This window comes from Empidonax traillii, unplaced genomic scaffold (assembly GCF_003031625.1).
Source record: "Empidonax traillii isolate 1590-97213 ecotype Southwest subspecies unplaced genomic scaffold, ASM303162v1 scaffold322:size1131127, whole genome shotgun sequence".
NCBI classification, from domain to species: Eukaryota; Metazoa; Chordata; class Aves; order Passeriformes; family Tyrannidae; genus Empidonax; species Empidonax traillii.
Window position 1 is genome coordinate 376,171 of NW_020955515.1, and position 27,619 is coordinate 403,789.

A 27,619-nucleotide genomic window follows, 5' to 3' on the forward strand; every position below is an offset into this window, starting at 1 on the left:
TGGTTATATTTAAACACACATGTCTGAACAGGAACCTCCTTCTCGTGAGCCACATCCCTGCACATCTGAACCCTGACCTTCCTAAAGTAAAATGGATCAAGGCACTTTGAAAGGCAACCACCAAAGATGACCTAAACCTGCCCATCCTTAACAACAGCTGCAAGAAACTGCCAATCTAATTTGATTTATTGCACCCTAATTGGTTGGGGCCATGTCAGGCAAAGCAGTTCTATCAGAGGAAGTGTAGAAGCTTCAGGCTCTGACCAGGCAAGTTCTAAAAGCTTCCTAAGAAGCAACAGGAGTAAAGAATGGCTCCTTTTAGATGACCAATCTCCTGAGCAAACAAAACACTCCAGTTCAGCTGAAACGCTCCAGCAAAGATATGAAACATTTGGGCAATCTACTGGAAACAGGGGTGAATGAGAAGTGTGGTCAGGCCCAGTTAACACGGATGAAAGGCATAAATGCCTGAAATTAAAGGCTGCCTGGATTCTTCTGTAATTACAGGGTGCGCCCAGATGACTTGGACAATTGCACACAGCTATTTTCAATGGGTAGCTGCAAGTCTGAAGTGATTTACATATCACATTTAGTCAATCTACTACCAGGAACCTTTTTGAATCCTCTTACAAATCTTTTTCTGTTAAGTGGAACACACAAGAAAGTAATGCCTTTTGATAAAAAAAATATAAAATAAAATAAAATCCAGAATAGCTTGAGGAACAGCAATACTTTGTATTGTATAGAGGCTAAGTGGGTAGCCAAGACTGGGAAGGAAGCCAAATGACCTTCTACCCTCCAGGCTGTATTAATATCCCTGGTTCAAACGGTTCAGGCAACTGCAGTCTCCATAAGAATTGTTTTAACCTTTCTTAGAAACAACAAGTTTCAGTCCCATAATCCATATTTCCAGTGCTTCTCCCAGCATGCCAGTCAGCCAAGCATCTTATTGCTGGTGACACAAGTATGGAACAACAGAGCTCAGATAACAAAATGCTCTGTGAAGATGCTGTTAAATCATCTAATAACAGCACTGTGAGCTGATGAGGAACTGGTGCCAGCTCTTTAAAAGCTCTCTCATTTACTCTTTATAAAGAATCCCTACTTCCCATCACATTCCTGGGTTCTGTTTGCTCCACTGCTGCCACAGGTGTTGCCTCGGGTTTACCATTTAACATTTGCTCGAGTAAGTGTGAATTAATGAGCCTTTTAGCAAAGACAAGACATTACAGGGTTTATGGCTATATTTTTCTGCTACAGTAGTCACTTGGAGCAGGGACATTTAAAAAGAGGAAATTTAACCATTTAACTCCTGTTCAGATGCATCTTACACAAAGACGTTTCAGCTCCCAACTATTTTAGTCTCAAAAGCTGGAGAAGATACCAAATAGTCAGGCAGGTCCAATTTTCTTTATTACTTTTCCCAGCTGAGGCAGACTAGTAGAAACAGGTGGAATGATGCTCCCTGAAGTTCTGTGCTCAAAACAAGCTCATCAACAAGCTCAACAGGAGTTGTCTCAGAGACATCATTCAGAGTAGATTGCAAAGCCATTCTCAAATGATCTGGGCACTCTTCCAGTTCAGCTTCCTGAGGTATTGAGGAGGGCCAGGACCTCCACGAGGCAGCTTAGTTGTGGTATTTTGATCACAAAAGAGAGGTGGTGCTGAAACAAAGTTTTCAGAAGAATAAAAACGTGAAAGCAGTAGGAAATGGGAGACGTTTAAGGTGATAGTGATAAAGTCATTCTGTACCCTCCCATTTCCTCTGCCTGCAAGGAGAGTTACTCCTGACACTGAAACCATCCCCGCAACCCTACAATGAGTAACCTCCCTTAAATGACCCAAACAGCCCCTCTCTTTGCCCTTCAGGTCTATTGCCCCCAGGACTGTGTGTGGACTGGCAAGCGTCACTGTATTTTTGGTCATGTTTTTCAGGTTCTGTTTACATTTCAATATATAAAAACTGACTTCTTGTAATGAAAACAAACTCTGGTGCACAAGGGCTGAGAGCAGCTGCTGGCACAGTGCACATAACACACAGGGAACGTATCTGAACCTTTCCTAGCAAATAATATGAGTTGTTTTTTGAGTGCAAATAACCCCATGACAACATCCTCATTACTTCAAAGGTCTCACTAGAGGCTGGAGAAGTTACATATTCCTTATTTTGGATCTTGGTTTATATTGCTTTGCACAAGAGAGGGAGAAGATGTAGAAAGCTGAGTCCAGCAGGAGCTGGCTGTTTGTTACACAAACACACAGGGCCAACCAAGCAAGAGCTGCTCCAAACAGAAGCAATTTTATCAATGTCTCTGGGTCACTTCAGAGATGAGGTAATGGTGACAAAAGATATTCATCAAGTGTGACTGGTACTTGTGTAATTTAAACCACTGTCATGTTCTATGAGAGGACCAAGTAAGTGTTAGTTCTGTCTGGAGAGGCAGAAGTGGATTACACAGCAAGACCAGGGACTAACAAATTCTCCCGGTTGTAGTAATCCCATTAGATACTGATGAGTCCTTACTTCTGCTCTGCACTTCTCTTCAGGCTAAATCACCCTTCTTCAGTGCTCACTTGCTGAAAGCCAGCTCCCTGCTTGCCACACAGCTAACATTTCCATCAGCTCTCTCACCCGCTCCTACAACTGACACCACTGGTGAGTGCCCCAGAGAGACTGTCTGGGCTGTGTTCCCTCATCCCCAAGGCTGCAGGAGTTAAGATGCAGCTCCAAGGACCACACAGATACTCTGGGGAAGGGCAGGGGGAGGAATTAGCTCCACTCTGTGTCCAAGACAGCAGCACAGCTACTTCCTGCCTGGAGCCCTGGTGCAGAATTGCTAATGACCACACTGGCTGCTCCCACAGCTCTTTCTAATTATCTGCCTTGGGAGTGCAGAGATTAGGCATGTCCTGGAATTCCTGGGCGGAGGGGCAGGCTGCAGACTGCAGCAGGCTCACGGCAAAGGATGGAAACAAGGTGGGGAGAGGTCCCAAAAACAGAGGTTAGGGATGGAGCAGGCAGCAGGGCTCAGCTGTCTCCCAGTTAAACTCCCAGGCTGGAGCTGTTCCAGGGGGTGCCCAATCAATTCAGGGTTTTCACTGATTGTCAGTGCAGCCAGGCAACACAAGGAAAGCGTCTCGGACTTTGGGATGGATAGAATGTAAATGCTATTTTTAAAATTACCCAGCAGGACAGAAAGTTATGCATGAGAGAGCTGCATGGGCGTCTGTTTTATCCCTCCAATCAAGAGACTTGTATTTGTTTACAGGATAAAGCCCTTTGTGTGAAAAAGGGTTGGCTCAAGTTATTTGGCTGCACTGGAGAAGCACGTTCAGGCACTGGCATCACTGAGAGCGGGGTCTGCACACTGGTAATCAACCTGATTATTCCCAACATGGCATCATCTGGCTGCTGCATTTATTTTCCAGACCCAAGCCCTGGGTCCAGCTGGGACACACATTCAGCTGTAAGTGTTTTTTACTTAGGAAAAGAAAACATTTATTCTGGGGGGAAAAAAATAAATTTGGGAATATCTTGACATTTTCAGCCTGTATTTTCATGAATTAAAACATTCTCCAGATTGGCCTTTTTATCAGAGCATCTTTCCAAATATTAATAAACTTACCGTGATCCAATTATATGGTTCTATCATCTATATTTTAACCAATGGGGAAATCAAGACAATGCTATAACGTAAGACTACCAAGGCCACCAAGATGGTCCACAGCAGACTTGGGAGCAAAATTCCTGACCAACGCATTGTCAATTTTTATTAAAACACAGGACAAACTCTCCTATCCCAACAGCTATTACCAAAACTCCTTTCAGCTTTCGTAGAGACGGGAAAAGTCAACATCCTCCTCTTCGTGGAAGATCAGAGGAACACAGAGACAGCCAGAAATTTCTCAGAAACTCACAGAATACGCTAACAACTTCCTGGGAAAAACCCACTGCTCGTGTATCCTACTCCTAAATGTCAGGATGCGGCAAGTGCTGAGGAGGGGCAGAGCTGTGAGCAGGCACGAGCAGCCTCTGGGAGCAGAAGGTTCTGCTGGCACCGGCACTGGAGGGGACGTGTCCTGCGCCAGGGCTGAACCTCGGGCAGCTCAGGGTGAGTCAGTGCTTTTTCCTGCTTGCTCAGCAGGCTCTGGCTGACCCCAGCACGCAGGTTGGTGTGGCAGAGGGGAAATTAGATAGAAACCTGCGTAGTTTAGACAGGAACCTGAGAGGGAGATTGATACAGTTTGGAAGTGTATTGAAACAGCTTTAGGCTACGCAGACATGAAAAGCCACGTAAAAAAGGGTAAGAGAATCACTGCCATACCCAAGTGTACATCTGCTGATTAAGAAACAACTGGGTTCTTTTCTCTATTTCCCTTGGACAGTGCACAGCTGTGCTGGGATTCCCAAGGATTTCAAACTAAGCTCCATTATATTGGTGTCAAGGGAGGTGTTTGACCGAGCCAAGACCCAGGAATTATATCCTGCCCAGGCTCAGAGGGTTTTGAGCCATTCAGCTCTAATTCTGGTAAAGAATCAGCTTTGCTAGAACTGCCTTGCCTGAGCACCAACCCTGAGGACTGTGGTAGCATTTATTTATATATATATTATTTACATAGCTCTGTTCACTCTCTGCGGTCCAGGATGATGCATAACTCAAGTGCTGAGTGAGGTAAAGTGCTCAGCTGACACTTGAAAAAAGATTAATGCTTAAGTAGACAGTTAATGTCAATAACTCACACTGATGACGTACAAAGGAGTAAAACTGACTTCTTGTTTCTAAATATAGCCCTCAGTTTCCGGAATAAGGAAGAAACCTTCAGAGAGGGACATGTTAAGGTACAACTGGCCATGAAGGAGTTTTTGAATGTTCTCTAAAGCAGGTCCTCACGAAGTGCAGCCCCAGGAAAACACCTGCAAACCACTCAAAAAAGTAGCAGGAAAAGCAGGGGATAACAACATGGAAGAGAGCTTGAGAACAAGGAGGTCAGGGAGGAAATACTGCCTAGCTTAAAAAGAAAAGGAATGTGAATTCCTGTGAGAGAAAGAAAGCCACAAATTCGTAAACAAAAAGCTAGTATTAGTCTGAGTTTAAACTGAACACAAAAGGACAAAGAGCTTTATATTATATCCACTGCCAAACCGCTAGTCAACCAGTCTCTTGCTATAATTACTTGATAAACAGCAAATACTGCAACAACTTCATTTTTCTTTCTTTATTTGTATCTTTGCTCAATGAAGAGCTGCCTTCAGCCATAACCTGGTGTACTGACACTGCCACAGCCAGGGAGGTGTTGCAATGCAGTGGCCTGAATGCACAGGTCAAGAATATATGAAATTCAAACATCTTCAGAGGTATAGCTGCCATTTCCCTTTGTCACTTCTAGAACATTCCTCATCTCCTCCCGTTTAGCATTGCTCTACTTAGACAACCACACAGACAGCTTTACTGTAAGAGATGGTGGTTCTTCAGCAAGTGGATCCCAAATGGGACCTGTTAAACCAAACCAAACTCGGATAAAAAGAATAACCACAATTATGCACTGGTGAAAAGAGCCGGTTTCAGATCCTCTTTGCACAGGATGGGTGTGTAGTGGTTGCAAAGAACAGGAAAATAGTTCTTTTAAGCAAACCATATTCATTAACGTGGCAGCAATTTCCCTGCCCTCTCTGGAGAGAGTATGTGTGGCAGAAACAATAATCCTCCATTCTAATGATCGTGGGTTAAGTGCCTCTTGGAGTTCTGTGTTTTCAAAACACATCTGTGGACCAGCAATAGAACTTAATCTAGAGAGGTTTGGCCCCCTGACAAATGGTCTCCACAGAGAGCAAACAGAATCAGGGCACTTAAATAACACCACAGTCACTAATGACATGATTATGGAAGGTGATAATGCAACAAGAATGACTCTCAGCAGCTTCCAGGAGTTACAACTGGTAGGAACTGAGACTGTTGGTTAGAAAAGAGGCACCCAACTTCACACTGCTGCTCTGATGCATCATCTTTTTAAATAGACGAAAAAAAACCCACAAGACAACAGAGAAAAAGCTATTTAAACATAAATAGCTTACTCTCAGCAGGCTGTGTGGTTCAAAGGACTTGTGGTAAATGAGTTTCAGAGCCACAAAAGCAGTTCTCAAGTCTGGTCACCTCATCCCCCTACATTGTACACCGTGATGTCAACGAATTGAGAAAGGCAGAAGGAACAGTCTGTGTAAGGTTGGCAAAAGGGATCCTGTGCCAGTGCACAGCTCTTATAGGGAACCATAAATTACATTACGTTACATTAAGATTAAGGGTTTTTTAAGCTGGAAATTTGCCACAAGGAAGTTTTGCACAAAGACACTGAGCCCAAAGTGTGATCTCACTGCAATTCTTTTTACTGCTGAGAGATTTTAGCACCTCCCCTGCATAGTTATTCAGAATCAGTGGCCAAAATGCCAGGTAACATTCATCTACGCATCAAAACTTGACAATTGAAATAATATGGCCCATCATGCCACACTTTATGCAATCCCACTTTCATATTCTTTCCTCCTCGTCATCAAATTGAACTTCCACTTTATTTTCTTTCTAGTGATTCTGTTTCCATGTTCTAAATACTCTCTCTCCTTGGTGTTCGTGTCTGTTTGATATCAAATCACTGTTTAAACAGGGATCTTAGGACTGACACAGCACACAACAGAAACAGAGATGCTTTCATGCTTCCCCTCAGTTACTGTAAACTCATGCAATTTCTTTTTTTTAAAAAACAAACAAAAGCCTCCAGGCCACTGCTAATTTGTGCTGCACTTCTCTCAACTCCCCCCAGTGTCCCTGTTTTGTTTTATGAGATTGCCTCCTGGGGAACACACTCAAGTTCAAAGCCAGGGAATGTTCCCACTGTAGTCCATGCAAGGATAGTTTATGGTTGGATTCAATCCTAAAGATCTTTTCCAAACTAAGTGATTCTATGATACATGCCAGGAGCAGGATGCCAATTTCTATCTATAGGTTTTGTATGGATTAAAGCATTTTAAAAGTGCAGTCCTGTGTGCTGGTCCCTAGGTCTTACCTTCCTAGGTCACTAATCCAACTTTCCTCAGGGAATCTGGGACATGGGGAGTAGTTGCTACTGAGAGTATCAGTTATTTTAATCCACTTCGCTCATACTGTTTCATGAAATCATAATTTAAACAGAAAGGAATCCCCCTCTTTCTCCCCAGCTCAGATGGGGAACTGTTATCACACATTTTGCCACTGAAAACAGAAGTTAGGCAGCCAAGCAGCTTTTTATTTTTATTCTCTCACTCTACTGTGACAGGGCTGAAAAACAGTTTGCATCCAAAGTTCTCTGTGTTTCTGGGCTTCAGGTTAGAAACTACATGACAGATTCTCCTGGAATTTGCACAGCTGATGCCTCACAGACAGGGATATTATCTATGGAAAAAGAAGTCATGCACGTCATCAGGGCTCTGCTCCGTGGGGTCCATTACCTCATTCCCACCCGTGCAGGGGCTGAGGCAGGAAGGAGGATGACGTTCTTTACTCCATTCCAGTTCTTGTACTCAAGAATGATAAAAACTCCCTGTGGAGCTTAACATCAGCCTTATTGTGAGAGTGCAAGGGTCTGGGAAAGGCAAGTTCAAGAGGAGTTAGGGAATGCACTGCAAAGGGTGCAGTGGGAACGAGAATGTGAGGGAGAGTGTCCAAGAGACAATGCCTCTAAAAGAAGCAGTGAAGATGGAGAGGGAAGAATCTCAGCATAAATCAATACTGTGACTGTCCTTTGGCTCATCTGACTTTAATTTCTGCCCTGAGATCTTACACCTACGATCTGGGTAATAAGGCCCCCAGCACGTCACAATCTGAACTGCTCAGACTCTCCTGGATTGCACAGAGTTTGAAAGGGCTTCACCTGCTCGTTCTCAAACACTGCTGACAACTAACAACAGAGAACAGCCACCAACAGAACAAGAGCACCACCAGAGCAGGAACCAAAAGGACAAAGCTTTTTCTGAAACATCAGCTGGACAGTCACGTAGCAACTCCAGCAGCAAAGACTTCCCCCCTCCTCCAAAGCGTGGCCACACTTTCCTCCAGAGACTGATCCTAAAGGAAAAACAAACAGACCCTGATTGCCTCGCACCCCTCCTGGGTGGCTGCTGTCCCAGACACACTGAACTGCACTGCTTGGGTCCTGCACAGCAAAACACAACTCCTTCTATCCTGTCACTGAGGAAGTACTTGTCACTCTTGGTGCCAGGTTTGTTCCTACACAATCGAGACAGGTTATTTTCAAAGCCACATCATTTCTAATTTAGTCCATCTTGGGTGTAAATCAGAGAAAGAAACCTACAGGCTCATGCTCAGAGAACACTTCTAACTGTGAACTGGTTTAGTAAATTGATTAATTAAACTGATTTAAGAGAGTGGAGGCAGCTCATCATATGTGCCATTTCAAACAGAAAAGGGAAACACTACCAGAAGAAAGTGTTACTTGGGAGATGGGTTTGCTTAACAGAAATCAGACTTGGAGAAGTTGTATTTCATTAATTGTTTTCTGAGGATTGGATGGGAGTGTTCCCACAAACCTTCAAATCCAAGACCAGGAGAAATTTAGTAGATGAGACATAAAATAAACCAACACAGCACAGAACATACAATGTCAGGGGACAGCACTGCAGCCTTTTAGGCAGTACCACAGAACTGGAGGCTTAACACTGACCCTGGCTTTATTCTTTCTAAGGTGTGGTTAAAGTAAGGAGCTTCCTCTGACCCTTGTCCTTCTGTGAAACCCTGCTGCAAACCAGGTGAACAAACCAGTGCTAAAAAACGACAAACTTTTCAGTTTACTAAAAGGGAAAGCTACCGTCTTTTCTCCCAAACTCCTGCACCCTGCAGCTAATGCTTCATGAAGGGTTGGTTGCGAAGAAAAAAATATTTTATTATTTACTTTTAAAAGGTGGACTCTGCTTTTATTAAAGACTTGCTCCAGGGTGCATCTCATGTGGTGAAAACTGCTTTTGTCTCCTGCTCCAAGTAACAAACAATATTATTCTTAAGAAAGAAAAATCCCAGCACTATATCAAACCAGGACTATCCTGCACACCCAGCCATCTATCCCAGGATGGAATATTGTCTGCAGTTGCCTTCTTTGCAGAATCAAAGGCCTAATTCAACTGCAAACCAACACTGGCCAGAGAACACAGCAATGGCAGTGCAAGACCTGGACAAATGATTATCCCTGGGAAAATCCTCTCAAGCAGTCACAGCTTGCTTTGTAAAATCAACCTGCAGACTTCGTTTAGTCAAGGCCACACAATGAAATATTTCTTTGGTTTTGCAGAAAAAGGACCAAAATAAAACCTCACACAGCAGTGTACTGATGACAGAGGCCTATAGAAAAAATATTAGAATGTAATTTCAAAAGCTGATACCAAATTGAAGCTGCTGTGCATACATACACTCTGTTTCTCACCATCAACAACCTCTGATGCAGTAAATATTTTGGGGGTTGTATATAAACTACTTATGGCAATGCAATATTGGGGACTGCAGTGCTAAAGGAATCTGAAGGAAGAGGATGGAAACACCCAGGAGAAGTAAACATGCAAAAATCCACTGGCTGTAATATACATAATAATTACTTCTCAGATTAAAGTAAAAATGTACTTATTCCCCTACCTGATAACCCTCAGTCTTCTTTTGGCACCATTTCAACAAAGCATTCCTCTTGGAACCTCCATATTCCCGAGCCAGGGCTGCCAGGGGGTCCTTTCTCTCCACACTAAACCAGGGAAGCATAAGGGAGAAGATGATAAATGTGCTTGAAATCTCTTATTTTTCACTAGTGTGTAAATAATTCCTGTATGACAAAGCAGAATGGCAGCACAGAACCTAAATGTAAACCACACTGAAAGAGCTTTTGGAGCTTGCTTTCTGTATCTGCCTTCACATTTATCTGAGATGAATTCAGGCGGCGTCACTGCACACAAAGGGCTGAAAAAACAGCAGCCTGTGGATATATTTGATGGTGTGTGTCAACCCAGCATTTCTGCTGTTCTTTTCATCAGCTTCACTTACAAAATTTTCAAGCAACCTCTTTGTTTTACATACTAAAAACTAGGATTTAGGGTGTAGAATTAAGAGAAACTATCCAAAGGACGTGGAACAGCAAATTCACACCCAGTTGAGCTGCTGCAGAACGAGCTGTTGAATAAAATGAAAAACGAAGCTGTATTGCAGTTCAAGGCCCTGAGGACAGTTAAAGGCCAGCAATCAAAACACCCACCGTGTCCCCACTCTACTGGTGGAACTAATGGTGGAGATCAGAGGAAAATATATGTGCTTTTTTCTCAAGAGAGAGGAAGATTATGTGTCCAATTTCCTTTAGCCCGCAGAGCTTTTGGTTTTTAACTCACCACAACACGCAAAGCTACAGTAGGATAATGAGGGCTGACCTCATTATCCTGTACACAGGATGGAGTTCTTGCATGCAACTGAAAGCTTCTCATCCTCACTGCCATCATGACTGCTCATCTCACAGATAACTGTGGTTATTACAATCCCAATTTCGATATCTGGATCTCACACAGTCTGGAAATTCCAAAGTGGACAGGCCAGCCAGCAGAGATTGCACTGGAGCCCACTGGTCCTCCAGATTAAAACATTCCTCCTGGTGCCAGGTAATGCTGTCAGTCTTTCCAACGTGCTATTTTTTTTTTTTTTCTTTTTCCCCAGGAAAACTGAGCTGTACCTGAGTTTGCTTTGGGGTTTCAAGCTGCTGGGGGTGGAGGTGAGCATCCTGCTGCTGAAGGCCATGGGGGGTTTGCTCAGGGATTCCAGGGAGGGGCTTTTGCGGAGGTAATGGTCGGGTTTCAGCTCTTCGGTTCTCCCCTTCAGAAGGTCTGTGGGAATGAAAAGGAAAAGCTGTCACTTTGCAGCCCGAGGAATTTGATTAATCACTATCCTGCCACCAGGCACACAATATGCAGTCTGTTGTTTTGATTCCAAACAAATGGACTCATTTGTTCATTAAACACACATGGGGCTGGGAAACCTTGAGCAGATTAGAGGTGATCACAACAAGGAATGGCTTTGATGATTTCAGCAGTCCAGGCTGCCTGGTTTCCTGTGATTGATACTCCTGCTGGGGGGTAGGGGCCCCAGGTGAATGAAGGGAAATACCAAAATCTACAGTCTGAAAGGTTCAAAAGCTGAGCACCAGATATCTTCACCAGAGGACTGACCAGCCCTAGCACAGTAATTTCTTTTCTGCCATGAGCAGAACTGTAAAAAGAAAGCTCCTTGTCTCCTGAACACAACCCAGCTCAAACCAGCAGGAAAAGGCACCTATTACCACGATGCCTGGCACCTATATTTTTATTACACATATTATGCATTTTTATATCATGTAGTTAAGATACATATTTATATACGTGTACACACACACATTTAAATGTACACATTTTTATGTACATAAAAGAAAAATTAGTAGCCACAGAATTCAGTGTTGATAGGGTTTTGAAGAGAAGCCAAAGAGATCATAGAAATTAAATCATTGCATATCAGTACATGAGGTGATGTAACCGGTCAGGACTGTGACCTGCATATCATGTTATCAGAAATTAACTGAATGTGGAACACAACTTTTTCTCCTCCTTTCTAGTTAACTCCCTATAATTATCAATTAATGCCCTATCACCTAGAGGTGTGAATTCCTTCCTATCTCAGCTTCAGGTTCCTTTGACTTATTTCTGTGTGCTAGAAAGTCCAGGATGGAACCAGCGAACTCCTGACTCTAAATGAAAAGATCACAACTCTGGGTGAAGTAATCCATTCTCCTCTCCAACTCTGCAACATTTGGGTCACATTAAGGACATCAGAGAACCCTGCTGTGATACTGGTCAGATGGAATCAGCCAGGAGATTATTATTATGGAGACTACTTCACTCTGAATTTCCTTGGGGATGATTTTTAACTCAGTGTTGTTTGCACAGGGCTTGGATCAACTGCCTTCTAGGATTATTTAGATTGGAACCAGAGCTATTACAACTCTGCAGTGAGTAAGCCCTTGCTATGGATTATTGGGACTAAATTAAACCCAGGTACAAAGAGAAGCTGTAAATACAGGAACTTGATAGATAAGCAACCATCAATTTTTACCATGCAATGGCTAATAAAGTGTCTGATGATTTCAAGAGATTTTCACAGAACAACTGTGAAAGGTGATAAAGGTCTAGAGGTAATAACAGAAATTATCCATGGCCTGAAGTGGGATATTTATTGTTAAGGACTGCCATGATATTACACAGTTGAATTGCTCAGCATTTACTCCTGCAGGAGAACCCAAAAGCATGGACAAAATGTTACTTGTTTATGCTGCCACCTACCCCATAACCTGTTTTGCTGTTCTCCTCCATCTTTTAGTGACAGAAGGGGAATCCCGGAAAAATATCTGAATCTAAAAATGAAGATAGGTTCCAATTTCTCCCCTGTATTAGCAAAATGTTGCAGAAAAGCCAGTTTACCAATGAAGATATTGCAATGGATATCTTTTGTCCCTCCCTGCAGTTTAACTACAGGAATATAATATTTCATCTGTCCTTAAAAATTCAAGAATCTGTTGTTAATAGTTTTGATTCCAATGCAGCAACTACATTCAGGACTAGATAATCAAAATAAAGGGCCCTAGAGAAAATGGGAAACAAACACTGGTAGAAAAGAATATTAAATGACAAGAGAACAAAAGCAAAGTGTGAAATAAAAACAAACTCATCTCTTGAGAACTCTCAAAACAAACTATTTCGAGCCCAAATATGACTGCTCCTAAAACACTCACATTGGTATCTGAAATGTTTGATGTATTTCAAATGAAGCTCAATTTAAAAACAAATAAACCCTCAAAAGACAGTCCTCTGGCCTTGTTCCAGATACATACATGTTGAGCAAAATCCAATCCTCTCCAGTTCCACAGCGTGGATTAGAGAGGTGCCATGGATACTCTGGAATAAGGAAGGCAAGTTTGTGTTGGCAGACCACAATAAATCAGCTATTTTTTAGTTATGATCAAGATGGGAATGGAAACACGGCAAAATTAATAAGCTCTCTAAAACAAAGACACTGAAGACCCTTTTGCATGTTTTCTTTGACCATATGAGAAGAGGAAAAATATCCTGGCAGAGGCCAAGGGTTAATAAGAAGCTTTAGCTGATAAAAAGAGGCAATATCTGTACATTTACTACAGCTCACCTGCAAGAGGAAGGTCTGACAGGTCTGCATGTCTGGCAATGCCCTTGCTGGCTGGCTTGGCATTGTTATATACAGAATGTCTCTGTGAAACAAAGGTGCAAAAGATCATTAAAGAAATACTTGCCATCATGCTTAAATAGGTGAGCAGAGAGAAGTTTCTGCTCTCTCAAGATGGAGATGGAGGGATGCAGAAACCTTTCATCAGGGTATCAGCTGTACTTAGAGCTGGAGAAATAATTGTGAAAAACAAAAGGACAAAGGGACAGTATTTTCAGCTGGTAATATATTGGTTCCTGAACTACTTCCCACTTCTATTTGTACCATTTTTTCTCTTGTCAAACACAATCTGGTGTCACAAACCAAAAGTAAGGATGCCTGTTCCTAATCCGAACCCTGTTCCCAGCATCCTGAATCACATGTTAGAAGAAAACTCACCATCCCCTTTCTCTCAACTCATGTGGCAGCTGCTTAGCTCAGTGTGATTCCCCCTCAACAACTGAAACCCGTTTTCTGGTCAAGGGTGATAAAAGTTCAGAATTGTGTCCCAAAGAGTTCACGTCCGTCCACCGAGACCTCCCAGCTGAGGTCAAGACAAACTCCCTTTGATCCTTTTTGTTAGTACTACAGCATTTGATGTTCCACAGCAAACAAACAGATGGGTTTCCCCTTCCCCCTGTCAGTGCTGAAACCAGGTCACGTTGGAGCAACGCCATGTCCACCTCCTCTAAAACTCCGAGGATGGAAAGGAGTGTACCTGCATCGGGGACACAGCGGCTGCTGGGGCCGTCCTCACTGGAATTCCACTGAGAGGGCTCCTGGGGACCTTGTGAACTGCGATGTTTTGGCCAGTGCTACCTGCAAGGGAAAAGACATGGAGACATTTGGATTTCAAAGCCAACTGTCTTGTCAGAACAGGGAACCACGGCGTGGTGACGCCCCAGAGACAGCATTTATGTACCAAGCACTGCCAGAAATCATCCATTCAGAAGCAGCACCTGCTCACTGCTAGAATTCTTTTTTTTTTACTACAAAACAAGAGTGTTCAAATACCTGAGCATCCCAAGTCAAATGACTTTATGAGTGACTTCACAGTGGCTGCAGACTCTGGGGGGGTGGGAGATGCTCTGCTAAGGCAGACTCCTTGCCAGCGGTTGGCTGCATCCGACTCCAGGGATTCCACCTCTTCAGCTGTCAGCCTGCAAGGCACAAACCACACCAAAGTCAGGGCCAACAGGAAGTGCAAGCAGAGATTAAAGATCTTCACAGTGAGGCAAATCCAATGATGTGCATCTTTCACTGCAGTGCCCAGCACGTGGACCACTCACTGGAACATCCATGTCCTTCTCTTGCAGTGCCTGGCAAATGTGACGTCACCGAGGCTAACAAACCCTCCTGCACTGCTAATCATCTCATTCCCCTTCCAAATCCTCACACAGGATGGAGGATTATCATAGAAAAAAAAAAGCAGTTTGTTGATTAATCATCAATGATTACCTGAAAATGGGCTTTCAATAGAGCGCAGGTGCCACCACACTGTGGTCCTCAGTTTATAATGAGGAAAGTCCCCAAAGATGATATTTTAACTGTGTGACCATTGCTGGAGTCACTGTTACCAGTTAAAATGCCATAATTGAAAATAAAATAAGTAATTGCACAGGGTTCAGGTAAAAGGTATAAAATATACTTCAGAATAAACACTTTGACTTATCAACAACCAACATCTGCTGAGTAAGGGAACCTTCAATCACAACCCATAAGCAGTTATATGGGGAAGAGAACTGTTAAATGCTTCATCCTAGTAGACACAAGAATGCCAAAATCCAGTGGCTGGAATGAAGAGAGAGAAGCTCAAAACAGAAATAAGTTTTATATTTTAACAGGAAGGATAATTAAGTTACTCCATTGAAAAGAAATGTTGAGGTCAAGATTAGGTGCTGGACTTTCAGGAGTTCATCCAGGAAAAGTCCACAGCTGTGTTAAATAGCAAGCAAAATCACAGAGGGGAAGTGTTACTTCTAGCCCTGTGTTTTACAGATCCAACTGACACTGCTCAGTGTTGATTTGACACTGCACTTACCTGGCAGCTCTCAGGTAAACTTGGAGTGCAATTACCTAGCTTTGGTTTAGGAAAGCTGCAAGCAAATAACGAAGTCTAGTCATGTAAAAAGAGATTATCTGTACTTTACTGTCCCCATCTCCCTCCTGCTCAGAACCTGCACAGGGGCTGCTGATCTGCAGGTCCTGAGGTATCACCACGTTGCTTTGTATTTATGTTACACACCAAGAGCTGCACAAACACAAACCCAGAAATGATGTCAAGGAAGGCTGGAGGGCTCCATCCATAAAGTGCCTACAGGGCTGAATAAATCCTGTGAGCTAAAAATAGAAGCCAGAGCCTTATTCTTTCCCTTTAGCCATCAGAGCCTATAAAATGCAAAGGGTGTCAATGAATAAGAGAATAAGAGTGACTCAAGTTTCTATTTCTGGCAGAGCTTAAGGAGGTGCTGTCTTTAAGCAGACACTGGCTATTTCTTTGCTAATTCATTCAAGCTCCTTGTGTGCCAGGGGAGCTTGCAGAGGCAGATGGCCAGAGAAAAAGCCATTTCAATTCCATTCTCCATTTAATCCAATAAGGAGGAAAGGCAGATTGGATAAGATTCATGGAGCTCTGAGGGAGCCAGTGTTTTGCTTCTAAGTTTTAGCCTTTAAATTTTGTCCTGTTGCTTCATAAAGCATAGCCAACAGATCAGCAGGTGACAGCACCTGCACCTCAGCTACACAAGCCACAAAAGCTAAAGGAGTAAAGTATGGAAGGAGGATAAATTTCTACCTCAAGATTCCAAACCACCCAATGCAATCCACTGCACTTTCAATAGGTCACTGTACAAGAGTTCTAATTATCCAGGTAAAAAGGGTATGCACGAGGTTTGTGGAGTATTATGAGTAAGAAATAAATGGTAAATGCCTGTAGGTCAAGTGGTAAATCTCAAGAACAAAGCAAGGCAGAGGTATGCTCTAGGCAGCCATCACTTCACTGGTTAGGATTGAGCTCTGAGAACACCTCAGACACCACAGACCAGTCTGCAAAAGGATGCAAACATGTTATATAAACTCAGAGTAACCACACCAGTCCCTGTGCTGTGCCACAGATGAGTCCACTGAGAACTCATGTGCCATTATTCTGCCACTGAAGAGATCTGAGTGCTGGAGCTACAACCAGTTTCAACTTTGTCAGGATGCTTCCTGTAATCTGTATATTTGTAATAGGCAGCCTGAAACAACCTCCTTGGTTAAACATAATCACAACAGAAAGCCGAGGCCTCTGCAAACCTTGCAATCTGTAAAAAGGAAACACAGTGCTGACACCCATTTGCTTCAACTAAAACCACACAAGCCAGCCAACAAGCAACGGGGAGTTATGAAACTTGGTGAGCACCTTTCCAGTTTAAAAAGAAATGTGCATGGTAAGGGGATGCAGGTGTGTGTACAGATATGGGTGTCTTAATAGAGAAGCAGAAGAGTAAGAGCTTAACTTGCAGTAGGAAGCTAATTCAGGGGGACAGCATAGGAGAACACAAATTAAAAGGATTAATGACAAGCCACGACTTCAAGCCCAGAATGCCTTCTCCTTATACACAGAATTTATTCAGCTTAGCAGAGCTTAGGCCATCCAAGAGGACTACACAAGCTCGGCTACAAAAGTGATGGATTTGAGCTAAATGTCATCTCCTGCTATATGCTTTCCTCGAAACAAGAATGAATGGTTTACACAGACAAATGCTGCAAGTGCAGCTGGCTGAAGTGGAGCAGCTCCAGCAGGAAGCAGAGCACTGCAGCCACAAAGGAATTGAAACGTGCAGTCCCTTTCACAAAACCACTGCTGAGTTCCCTTCATTCACTGGTGACAGAAGTAGATGCAGGGAGCTTTTCTCCATTACCAAGACCCAGTCTCCCTGTTTTCTTCGTTTGAAATACATGGACAACTGACTAACAACAAGGTGAAGGTCTTTCTGTGATTAATGTACAGATTTTTGGCAAACTCAGCCTTCTTGTGTCTATGAAATTTCTGCTCCAGTGACTTGACTACAGGTGGCCAAGGACCACAGGACCACATTTGCAGAAACAATTACTCCACAATCTAGTTTTTGCCACAGTTCCTGTCGCTGTTGTGACTCCTCCTGAACTCCAAGGGACACAAGGCAGAGACACACAGCTACTGATGCACAGAATAGAAGAGAGGCCGAGGGCAGGCAGTAGACAATTCCAGACACTGAAACATTTATTTGGCACTTCGATATATATTTCTTAAACATAAACCCCAACATTCAACAGCTGCCAGCACAGAAAAGAAAGGCAACACAAGTGTGCACGTAGGCATTCACTCCAACAGCACGGCACAAAGGTGCAGGCCATGCCAAAGCCAGCACATCCCGCAGGATGCTCTGCTAGCTCAGCCTGCTCCAAGACCAGGCTCTTGCTAGGTCTTCACATCCAGAAGGAAAAGGACAGAAATCCCACAGCCAAAACGTGAAATTCCAGTCCTGGAATGAATCCTGATAGTCTCCAGCTAGAGATGGCGACTTCTGAGCTTTTCCTCCGCGTCCAACGAAAGCTCTCCCCTGGTGTCTCCGGTTGCAAAGCTGAACTTCAAGTTCTCCTTGATCACCACATACTTCACCTGAGTTAAAGGCATGAGAACAACTCCCTTCTGAGAGGGTATTCACTAGGGGCTTGATATGTTCCGTTCTCTTCCTTCTGATCTCTCCATGTGCAGCTCTTACGGCCGGGACAAACCTCCCATGGAACGTTCTCTGCCAAGGTTAGAGCAGGACACGCTCCTCGAGCACCATCCCTCCCTCACACAGCACCGGGCCAGATGTGCCACCCAGTGGCCAGTGCCTTGTCAACACAAGAGTAAAAATCTGAGACCATCAAAGCAGCTGATACCGAGTGAGTAACTTCACGTTTCTATTCAGTTTTCCTGCTGGATTTCAGCGACCCATCACCGAATTTGTGTGTGCGTACACACGATCTGTACTCATACGTGCATTTAGGCACACAGAGACAGATCACAGAATATAATACTATCTGGAGAACTCGTGTGTATGCCCACTGAATTTTACTAATTAGACATACGCACTCAGTTTTATTCTTGCTTAAGCTTAAAATGGCATGTTCAAATGTCTGTTTCAAGGAAAACAGCTCCAAAAAAAAAAAAAAAAAAAAGCTCTCAGTTATTTCAGATCCCCAAATCTCTGTGATTACTTCTTATGGCTTAGTTGGCTTTAGACTCATTCAGAACTTCTTCTGCCTCATGGAGTCTTCTGGAGAGAGAGAAGCCTTCTGAAACAAAGAGAGAGGCTCTTGCCCATGGGGAAGAGGTGGACCTGAGCATTCACACTTTGCAATACACTTGACTTTTGCAGGATAATAAAAAAAACCCGGAGGTGCTTTCTCGAATTGAAACTTCCCTTTTTCAGCTGCGAGTTGAAGGCAAGTCCTGCAGTGTCTCCCAGGCCTGGCTGTGCATCCCTTCAGGGCTGTGTTAGCTGGTGGAGATCAGGCACCTATGGAGAGACAGACAACATTTGGGAAGGTTATAAACCAACACAGTACCCACCCTGAGGTCCAGCTCTCCATTTTACATCATCCCATCATCACTAAATAAAGGGAAGAGGGGGGAAACACCGGTGGTGTTGCTAGAACAGCTACAGGAGTGCCTTAACACTCCATTAACTTGGCTTTGGGAGGTGATGAGCAACAACAATACAAAATACAAAATAAAAAACCACAACCTATGTTGGTCAGAGAGGGAGAAATAAATTATTTAAAGCCAGGGACTGAATTCTGGAGGACAGGAATGGCAGTGTTCCTGGCTTTCTCTCCTCTACTCAGTTAGGACTTTTGTTCACAATGGGTCCATGAACCCATCCCAGGCAACTGGAGTTGCCACAGTTTGTGTTTCAGAAACGTTGAAGGGGATGGAATAATCTCATCCAGTATTAAAAAACCCCCACCAAGAACTCCCTAAAAAACCACCAAATCCCCCACCAAACAACTCTGAGCCACTAACTAGAGCAAACCATCACTCCTTCAAGGACCCTGCTCTGCAGTTCTCGTTACTCTGAGTGAGAGCAGAAGGAACTGTCAAACCTCTGTGAGACAGAACAGCTGCAAACACAGGCACAAATGAGCAGCACATCAGCACAGACAGACTGACAGCAGGGTTTAATACACAGAGCACAAGCTCATTTCCAGTAGAAAAGCATGTGACACTGCCATGCTGTGGCATTTGAGACTTCAGGAAGAGAAACAGAGGCAAATTAGTGGGATACATCACAGTCTTCAGTTTAGGCTTCCGTTTGAAGATCTGGTTATTTTTTTATTAATCTAAGAAGTCACTCATTTAATTACAGATTTAATTTCTCTGTTTTCTAAGTACTACTCCCAGCCCAACTGTCCTCCCTCCATGTTCTTGGTTCAAGACACGATGTTCTAGTGCCAAAATCAGTTTGAAAACTTGAAGGGAAAGAGTCAAAGCAAGACCTTGAAACTTTTTACTCAGGATCTTATCCTGTCTGGTCTTGAAAACCTCCAAGGATGGAGACTATTTAACTTCAATTTCCACTACCTGTGAGAAGACAGTTACACAACAGTGGATTGGTTTACATTTTACTGCAGAGAAATATTAATTAGGATGTAAAGTATCAGAGAAGTCTGCCTGAAGCATGGGTTAAACAATTTTTAGGTTTCAATCAACACTAACTTGGGACGAGTTAACTCTTTTTTTTTCTTATTTCATCTGGTTGATGCTGGTCCAACCTCCCCCCCAACATTCTTAGTCATAGAATTAGACATTTAATCTGTGTTAGAGATGCCTTTGGGAGGCTCTTACCTTCATCCAGATGAACTTTGATGACCTCATCAGGATTTTTTCTGCAAGTTCTTTGGCTGTTCCTAAACCAAAAATGACTTTTTGTCTGATTAGAAGAATGTAACGGTGAAATCAAACTTGGAGGCAGGAACTCAGGCAGCCACAGGCAAACATTAAAATGGCAGGATGTCATAGGAGATAAATTGGCTTCAAGATGAATTTATGAGGTGGAGTCTAATGACCCTCAAGAGATGGCTGAGTTTTTGCCAAAAACCTTTGAGTTGCAAGCTCTTTGGAAGGTACATTTTCCAATGAGAGCTTAAAAATCAGACAGGAAACTTTCACTAGGGACTGTCAGATATTCAGCTGAGCGTGCAGCTGCTCAGCATTAGCAAACAGGAGGGATACTTTACAGACTGTGTGAAGGTATCATGCTACAAACTGCTTCCACCAGTGCTGAGCATGCATCACAATCACCACAGGTACCAGAATCCACTGCTGATTCTGAGCGGTGGCATTTGAGGAGGCTGATTGAGGGCAATGAGGATATCCCCAGACCTTCCTGGGTGACAGAAGCTGAGGTGCTGGGGAAGACAGTGACCTCAGGAATGCAGAAATATGTGGGAGTGTAGACCTGGCTCTCAGCAGGAGCTTTGGTGACTTCAGGAATTTGTTTCATCAGTCAGTAGAGTTTTAAAATTTCAGTGCTTAGCTGCTGATCACTACTCTGTTTAGACAATGACTTACATAGGCTTCATTTTGTTCTCCATACCACTCAGGACAGAAATTCTGTACACTCTGTGAGTCAAATTAGTTTTACTGACAGATGCAAAATTTGGTTTCATGACCTGGCTCTGAAAGGGAATGAATATTGCCCACTGCAGACAGCATATCCAGCTCCATGACCAATGCAACGCTCAAAGCAGGCTATACAGAGAGTCCACATGACACAGAGACAGACAGACCTGTGTGTGTGTGACAGAGAGGGAGACACAAATGCCAAAACTGACATAATTAACTCCATGTCTGCATATCTCCTTCTGGAACTACATATCTATGGATTCCGGGTTTCCAATTTAAAAAGCAAATACATCTTCAGATTAAAAACTAAAAGAATACAGAGGGGAAACTATAAGAATATAAGAATATGGCTCCCCATCCTTGTATAGGGACCCTGCTTTAAACAAGAGAAATTTCATTAGGAACAAATGAGGAATGGAAACAGAGCCCAGAACTTAAGTACTGTCTGGTAATCATTTTGTCTGAATGCATAGTCTGTAACAGTTTTTTTTTTTTTTGCATCAACTTGGGACTCTGATAATGAAACTGGAGCTTAAATACATTCCTTTATTTTTCTGAAAAGAAGTATTTCTCGTTCTTCAATCCAGGAATTCTGATCCATACACCTCCGCACAAAAGCTCTCCCGTGTTTTTAGTCCCACCTACTGCACAGCTGCTGTGGAACCTCCTGAATGGAAAACACTGAGCAAATAAGTGCAACATAAAGTTACTCCACCTGAAAGAAATGACAGCATTCACTTTGTTCTTGTGGGCATAAATTTACCAGGAGAGGGATTAAATGAAAAAAATCTAGAGGAGTAAAATCCACTCGGCGCACGTTTCTGACACATAGTACAACTGCTTGTGTTACTTTGTCTTTCTTCACTGACTTCTCTCAGGTCTAGCAGCTCTCTTCTGGATGTTCCATGGAATATCTGTACCCAACCCATCTTTCCCCAGCTGCTTTAATACAGCTGCACAGAGAGCTATGAAGGCAACAAAACACGGCGCAGTACCAGACTGAGAACAAAACCATCAGAGGATACTGGCAACTGTTATTAATTAGTATTTGCTGATTAAAACCTTCACAGTCTTGTTGACAGAACTAGGTTGTCAAACAGAAAGAGAACAGAAACATCTTAGAATTAAGAGACAACAAAATCTGCCAGAAGAGTTACAGACAACATGCACATCCAAGCCAGTGACCAGTTACTGACAAAGCACTGTTTGCATGCGTGTTAGCACTCACAGAGATCACACCTTAGCCTCTGTAAATAACCAACCTGTTGCTGCCCTTCACTTCATCCAGCTCCTTCTGCAGCCTGGCACTCTTCTCCTCTTCCTCCTGCAGCTTCCTCTTTACCACACGGAGCTCCTGCTGAGCTTCACACTTAATGTCGTTGGCCACAACCACTGCAGTCTGCAGGTCAGCCTGGAAACGCCTCCACTCCTCTGCATCTTCCTACAAAGGGCAATCAGAACCCCAAAATGTTTGCTGTAAAAATGCACCCACCACCTGAACTGAGCACTTTAGTTACCGATCTCTCTTTCAGTCATCACAGGCAACCACAACGTCACCACAATTCCAAGATGGTGCTGAGGTCGAACTGAACACTTGGCTCTTCAGAGTACTGAAAACATTGCAAAGAAGCTGATTCTAAGCCCTCCACTCCAATGGAAGTACAAAGAGAGGAGAATGGAGAAAGGATGCAGAAAGAAATCTCAGCACTTGTTCTAGGAAAACACAAAGCTTCTCTCGTATCTAGTACTGTAATCAAAGCTCAGCTTGGCTTTGTCCTGGAGCTTAAGCCTTACCTTCATTTGCTTACTCAGAGCCTTCAGCTGCCTCTCTGTATCTTGTTTTTGCTCTTCCAGCTTCATTGCTTTACCTGGGAACAGTAAAAAGGGAAAAGAGTATTAAACACATAAGGGGAACAGTGAAAGTGAAAATGGGAGAGCAGAGCAGTTGATTTTGCTTCTAGTAATGCCACTAAATAGACTAAACTGAGATTAAGATACTTTGTCAACAGATCAGGAGTGGAATCAACACTAGATTTGTTACTCAAAACATCTCTGAAATAATTGGGTTTTTTCAGGTATTAAACCAGACTCTGAAATTTAGAGAATCCCACGTGGATTCACTTACTCAGCACACACATATCCCCAAGCACTTGAGGGAACACTAAAACATGGAACGGGCCACTCGTTCCACCAGGTGGCAGCTCCTCGTCCACAACAGGACAGCAACCTCGACTTTACTGCTCTTCCCTGCGTTTTTCCCTAAAGCTCTTGAAAAGGCCAGTAATTCCAATTTCTAGAATGGGCAATACTTCCTTCACCGAAGAATGAGGCTTAGAGACTGTCTCTAATATTATATCTACAGCACTAACTGTTAAAATAGTACTTTTCTGCACGAACAGAAGGGAACAGCCAAAATTGGAATACTTGTAAAGGACATGCTTCCTCCTCCCTGTTGCAGCCATAACTCAGCCCCCCGACTGAGTTAATTTAAATCCTTTTTTTGAGCTCCACCTACTTTCTAAGTCACTGATGAGCTGGTTATTGTGAAGTTTTATAGCACGGTGTTGTTCCACCTGGTCTTCCAACTCGAAGATGGTCTCCTTCAGGTTTTTTATATCTGCTTCATTCTCTGATGTTTTCTCCTGCAGCTTCTGGCTGGTTCTGCTCAGTTGCTCAGCCTGCTGGTCACACACCTCCTTCAGCTGACCACACTCACTCTCAGCCTGGAAGGGAGGAAAGAAAGTTGCAATCTATCTTTATTCCTTCAGAGATATCACTCATTAGAGGCTTTAGTGGGCATCTTGTGGACTTGAGAACTGAACCTGAGTTCTAAGCACTGTGTGCATGGAACAGCCTCAGGAAGCACAGACGAGCTATGAATGTCAGTCTTCTCTCCTGGCAATGTAGATGATAAAGGGAGATGCTGCAAAGGAAATTAAATTTTCTGTATGATGACCGTAATTCCAAACCAATCCCTGTACTCAACGAACAGAGAGGAATTATATTCCCGGAAAGTTCCACGGCTATTTATGTATCACATTAAGAAAGTGATATCACTGCCTCAGGGCCAAGATGACGATCAGTTCATCCACATCAACAATTTGCTGCGTTCACCATGTGCATTTTCAATGGACTGTGAAAACGTCCACAGCAGAGCCAGCTACTGCAGATAAGCATATTTCTGGATATAGGACATCTGGAATTACTGAAGGGGGAATCTGCTGCACTTCAGTTTGTTGGCTCAGGCCCACGGATCAATGCTTCCAGGTTTGGGGGGAGCTCTCTGAGTATGAAAAAGGTGCAGGCTGCCAATTCAGTGAGCAGCACTGGCACAGCCTGAGTGAAGGGCAGCCTTACAGAAGCCTGTGGTCTTGCCTGGGTGTCACAAGTAGCCAATGATTCAAAACAGCTTAATTCGAGGGAAAGGAAGAGTAAAAAGGAGGAAATCTGTGGTTTCCAAACCAAGCAATAAAAGTTTGGTCCAGAGTCTGAGCACTCAGCAGTTTTTCATTTATTCTTCATGAGCTGCAGCTCCAGAAAGCACTTGGGAGCTTCCTCTACTAACTCCATTTGCTGTGGTCACCTACTTAAGCTGAAAGGACATCTGGATTTTCTAAATCACTCCCATCATGGAGGTGCTTTTTGGCAATGCTCTCTCCCTCTGCAGCCAATTTTATCATTCTTCTCATGATCCCTTCCCCATACAGGAAGGACTGCACACACTATCACTCTTTCTGCAGCAGTGGGACACAATCACTGGCTTGTGCTTTATTAACACTTGTTGTTTGATGCCTCACATTGCAGCTCCCTTCTGAACATCCGGGATCACAGAGAAAATAGGGACAATAACCGGGGTCAGTTTGTTTGGAGCAAAGCCACAAACTACTAATGAGGTAGAGGAAAATTGTCCTAAAATCAATCTTTTTACATTTTTTTTTGCCATTATTTTACCTATCCCAAAACCAGAGTATTTCTCAGGTTTGTAAAAGTATTTTAGCTTTATGAAAATAATCTCATCTGGAGCTTGATGCTGCAAAATTAGTCATATTGCTGTAACTATCAGCTTCTCTGAGCATTAACTCAGAAGTTAATTAACTCAGATCCTTGTGTTCTCATGATCAATGACACCTACAGCTCACTGCTAATTAATTATGATTAATTATTCAGAATTTAATATTCACTGCTAACTACTCATGCCCTTCATCTGATTAGCAAGTGATTTACACTAACATTTGTTCACATCATATCAAAGTAAATTTTTATTGACCTGTTCTTTGCTCCAGTTTTGATAAACACAACTCTACTTATTAAAAGAGTAAATTCTGCAGAAGATGTTAGGACAGAATAGGTTTGAATTCATAAATACAGCTACGTTAACAGTTACTCCTGGGAAAATATGCACATATCAGCAGCAACTGAGACAACACCACACGATCCCAGCTTCCATTCAAAACTAATTCACGTAATTTAAATCCTGGGAGTTTATAATCCACGGCTCGACAGCAATCTGAAGACCAGTAACTACCTATTTACAGAAGGACAGAAACAATCATTCTGTTTTACAGCTGTTACTGCTTTACCTTAGACAGCAGCCCCTGAATGTGCTTTAGTTCACTGTTTGCCTTCAGCAGCTCTTGTTTCAGCTCAGTGCAAGAGGTTTCTAGCTGAGCCTTTTCTGCGTGGGCTACTTTGAGCATCTCCTGCACCTCTGAGTTGTCAGGGGCACGGCCCATCACGTTGATTTCTGCAGCCTTTTGTTTCTCATTCTCCAGCTGGGTTTTGAGAGAGCCATTCTCGATTTTCAGACCTTCCAAGGCAATTTTACAGTCCTCCAGGCTTTTTGTCACTGTGCTGTTGCTCTGCTGTTCCACCTCTAGAAGTTTAAGCAGCTTCTCGTTTTCTTCTCTCAGGCTTTTAATCACCTGCTGGGCATCCTGATGTTCCCTCTCCAGGCTTCGCAGGCTGCTGGTTAACTGCTGCTGAATGTTGAGCAATTTCTCTCTTTCAAACTGTGCTTTTTCAAGAACTTCTGCACATTTCTGTTCCAGTTCGAGCACCTTCCCCTCCTGAGCTCTGCTTTCTTCACTCTTGGATCGCTCTTGGAGGAGAGTCATCAGCTTCTCGTTCTCCTGGCTCAGCTGTTCTGCTCTATCTCTGTGCTGACGGAAGGAGGTCTCCAGGAGAGCTTTCTCTTCCACCAACTTCTCGTTTTCTGTTGTCAGCTCCTGCACCATTTGCTGTTGATCTGACAGCTCCTGCAAAGTGGCTTGTAATTCCTCTGCTGTGCTGTGGTGATTCTCCTCCATTTTTTGTATTCTCTCTGTGAGAGAGGCAACAGAGAGGTCGCTAATGTTGTTCGGAGAACTTCCTGCAGTGGAGCATTTGGAACCTTTGAAGTGGTTGCTGTTGGCAGACGTTGGTCTGGAAGGCACATCTGCTATGTGCTCAAAATCAGACGCATCAGGGGACAGGGAAGCTTTAGTGACATCGCTGCTGGAGGAACCGGAATTGCGCAGGGCACCCCCGTTCACGTGCGGCCTGTGCTCCTCCACTTCGCCTCTCGAGGCGTTTTTGGATGGGCTTCCAAAACTGGACTCCTGGGTAGTCGGGGTTGGGAGGCTGCTGTCACCTCCACTGCTCGTGGTTGTGTCTGACAGAGGGGAGTTCTCCAGATAAAGCAGTTTCTCTTTCAAGACACGGTTTTCTTCTCCCAGGCTGGCAAGCTCTTTTTGGAAAGTCCTGTTTTTCTCCTGCAGGGACCGTATCAACGGATCTATGTCAACAGGTGATACCGTTTCTAAATTTTGGCTGCAAGCACCCATTCTTTCAGCATTAAGGGACCCTTTCTCTTTGCATTTCTTCAACTCACAGCGAAGTTTGGTAATTTCAGAATCTTTTGTCTTCGCCTCTGCCAGGAGCTCTTTAACCTGAGATTCCAGAACAGCCTTGTCACCGGTTTCATTCTCTTGCTTGGACTTGCTGGTGGGGCGCACGTGTTTGGTAGGAGTTGGTGCACCAGAAGAGGTGGGGCTGGGTTGTGTTTTCCTGGCATTGGTTTGACCACGCAGCACAGCCCTCTCCCTGGACACAGAGGAGGAGATTTCCCGGGGTGCTGGGATCCCTGTGCGCTTCGCAGCCGAAACTGCACCTTGAAGAACAAGAGATGAAGCAAAATTGAGTTGGTGCATAAAGGAAACAAGTCACACAGCAGCAATGCTAAAGCCTAGAGCAGTCCTGGAAAAAAAAAACAACACCTGAGTGGTTGAATAGGTTTAGTCATGACTGTGGGGATTCACGTTTCAAAGGCTCCCATTATTCTGCATTTCTTCCTTTCCTGCCCCCTGCAAAGGAACACAGCCTGCTCAACTTTGTCCCAGTGTAATAATGGAATAACATAGATGCTGCAATCCATGAACTACACTCCCCAATATCAGGATATTAATTACTTGATAGTAAAGATTCTTTACAGTACTTTGTGAAATGCTTAATCTAATCCCACTAAAAATTCAGTGGAAAAATTCAGTAATTTAAGGAAAGGTCTTCTATTTGAAAACAAAAGTATTTTTATCACACATAAAACTATCTGCATTTAGGCAGATCATAATACAAAACAGGGTTGAAACATTTATGCTGACCACAGGCTCAGTGAAATATAAAACCCTCTATGGCACTTCCAACACTAAGACAACTGTGATGCTGCAGCTTCTTA

The 27,619-nt window shown here is 43.4% G+C and overlaps 1 protein-coding gene across 4 annotated transcripts in view; it reads right to left on the reverse strand.

Moving 5' to 3' along the window:
* Positions 1–27,619, reverse strand: part of SPECC1 (sperm antigen with calponin homology and coiled-coil domains 1) — a 90,114-nt gene that overhangs the window by 5,726 nt on the left and 56,769 nt on the right. For 3 of the 4 annotated variants that reach the window (XM_027891472.1, XM_027891471.1, XM_027891473.1), the window contains 9 exons: positions 25,491–27,058; positions 23,426–23,633; positions 22,705–22,778; positions 22,173–22,351; positions 14,286–14,431; positions 13,990–14,090; positions 13,236–13,317; positions 10,741–10,891; positions 9,669–9,771 (listed from right to left, as the gene is read on the reverse strand). In XM_027891472.1, coding sequence (XP_027747273.1) covers positions 9,669–9,771; positions 10,741–10,891; positions 13,236–13,317; positions 13,990–14,090; positions 14,286–14,431; positions 22,173–22,351; positions 22,705–22,778; positions 23,426–23,633; positions 25,491–27,058 — 2,612 coding nt within the window. Of the gene's footprint in view, positions 1–9,668; positions 9,772–10,740; positions 10,892–13,235; positions 13,318–13,989; positions 14,091–14,285; positions 14,432–17,452; positions 18,803–22,172; positions 22,352–22,704; positions 22,779–23,425; positions 23,634–25,490; positions 27,059–27,619 lie in introns of those variants that run through there. The other variant, XM_027891474.1, reaches the window with a different exon arrangement.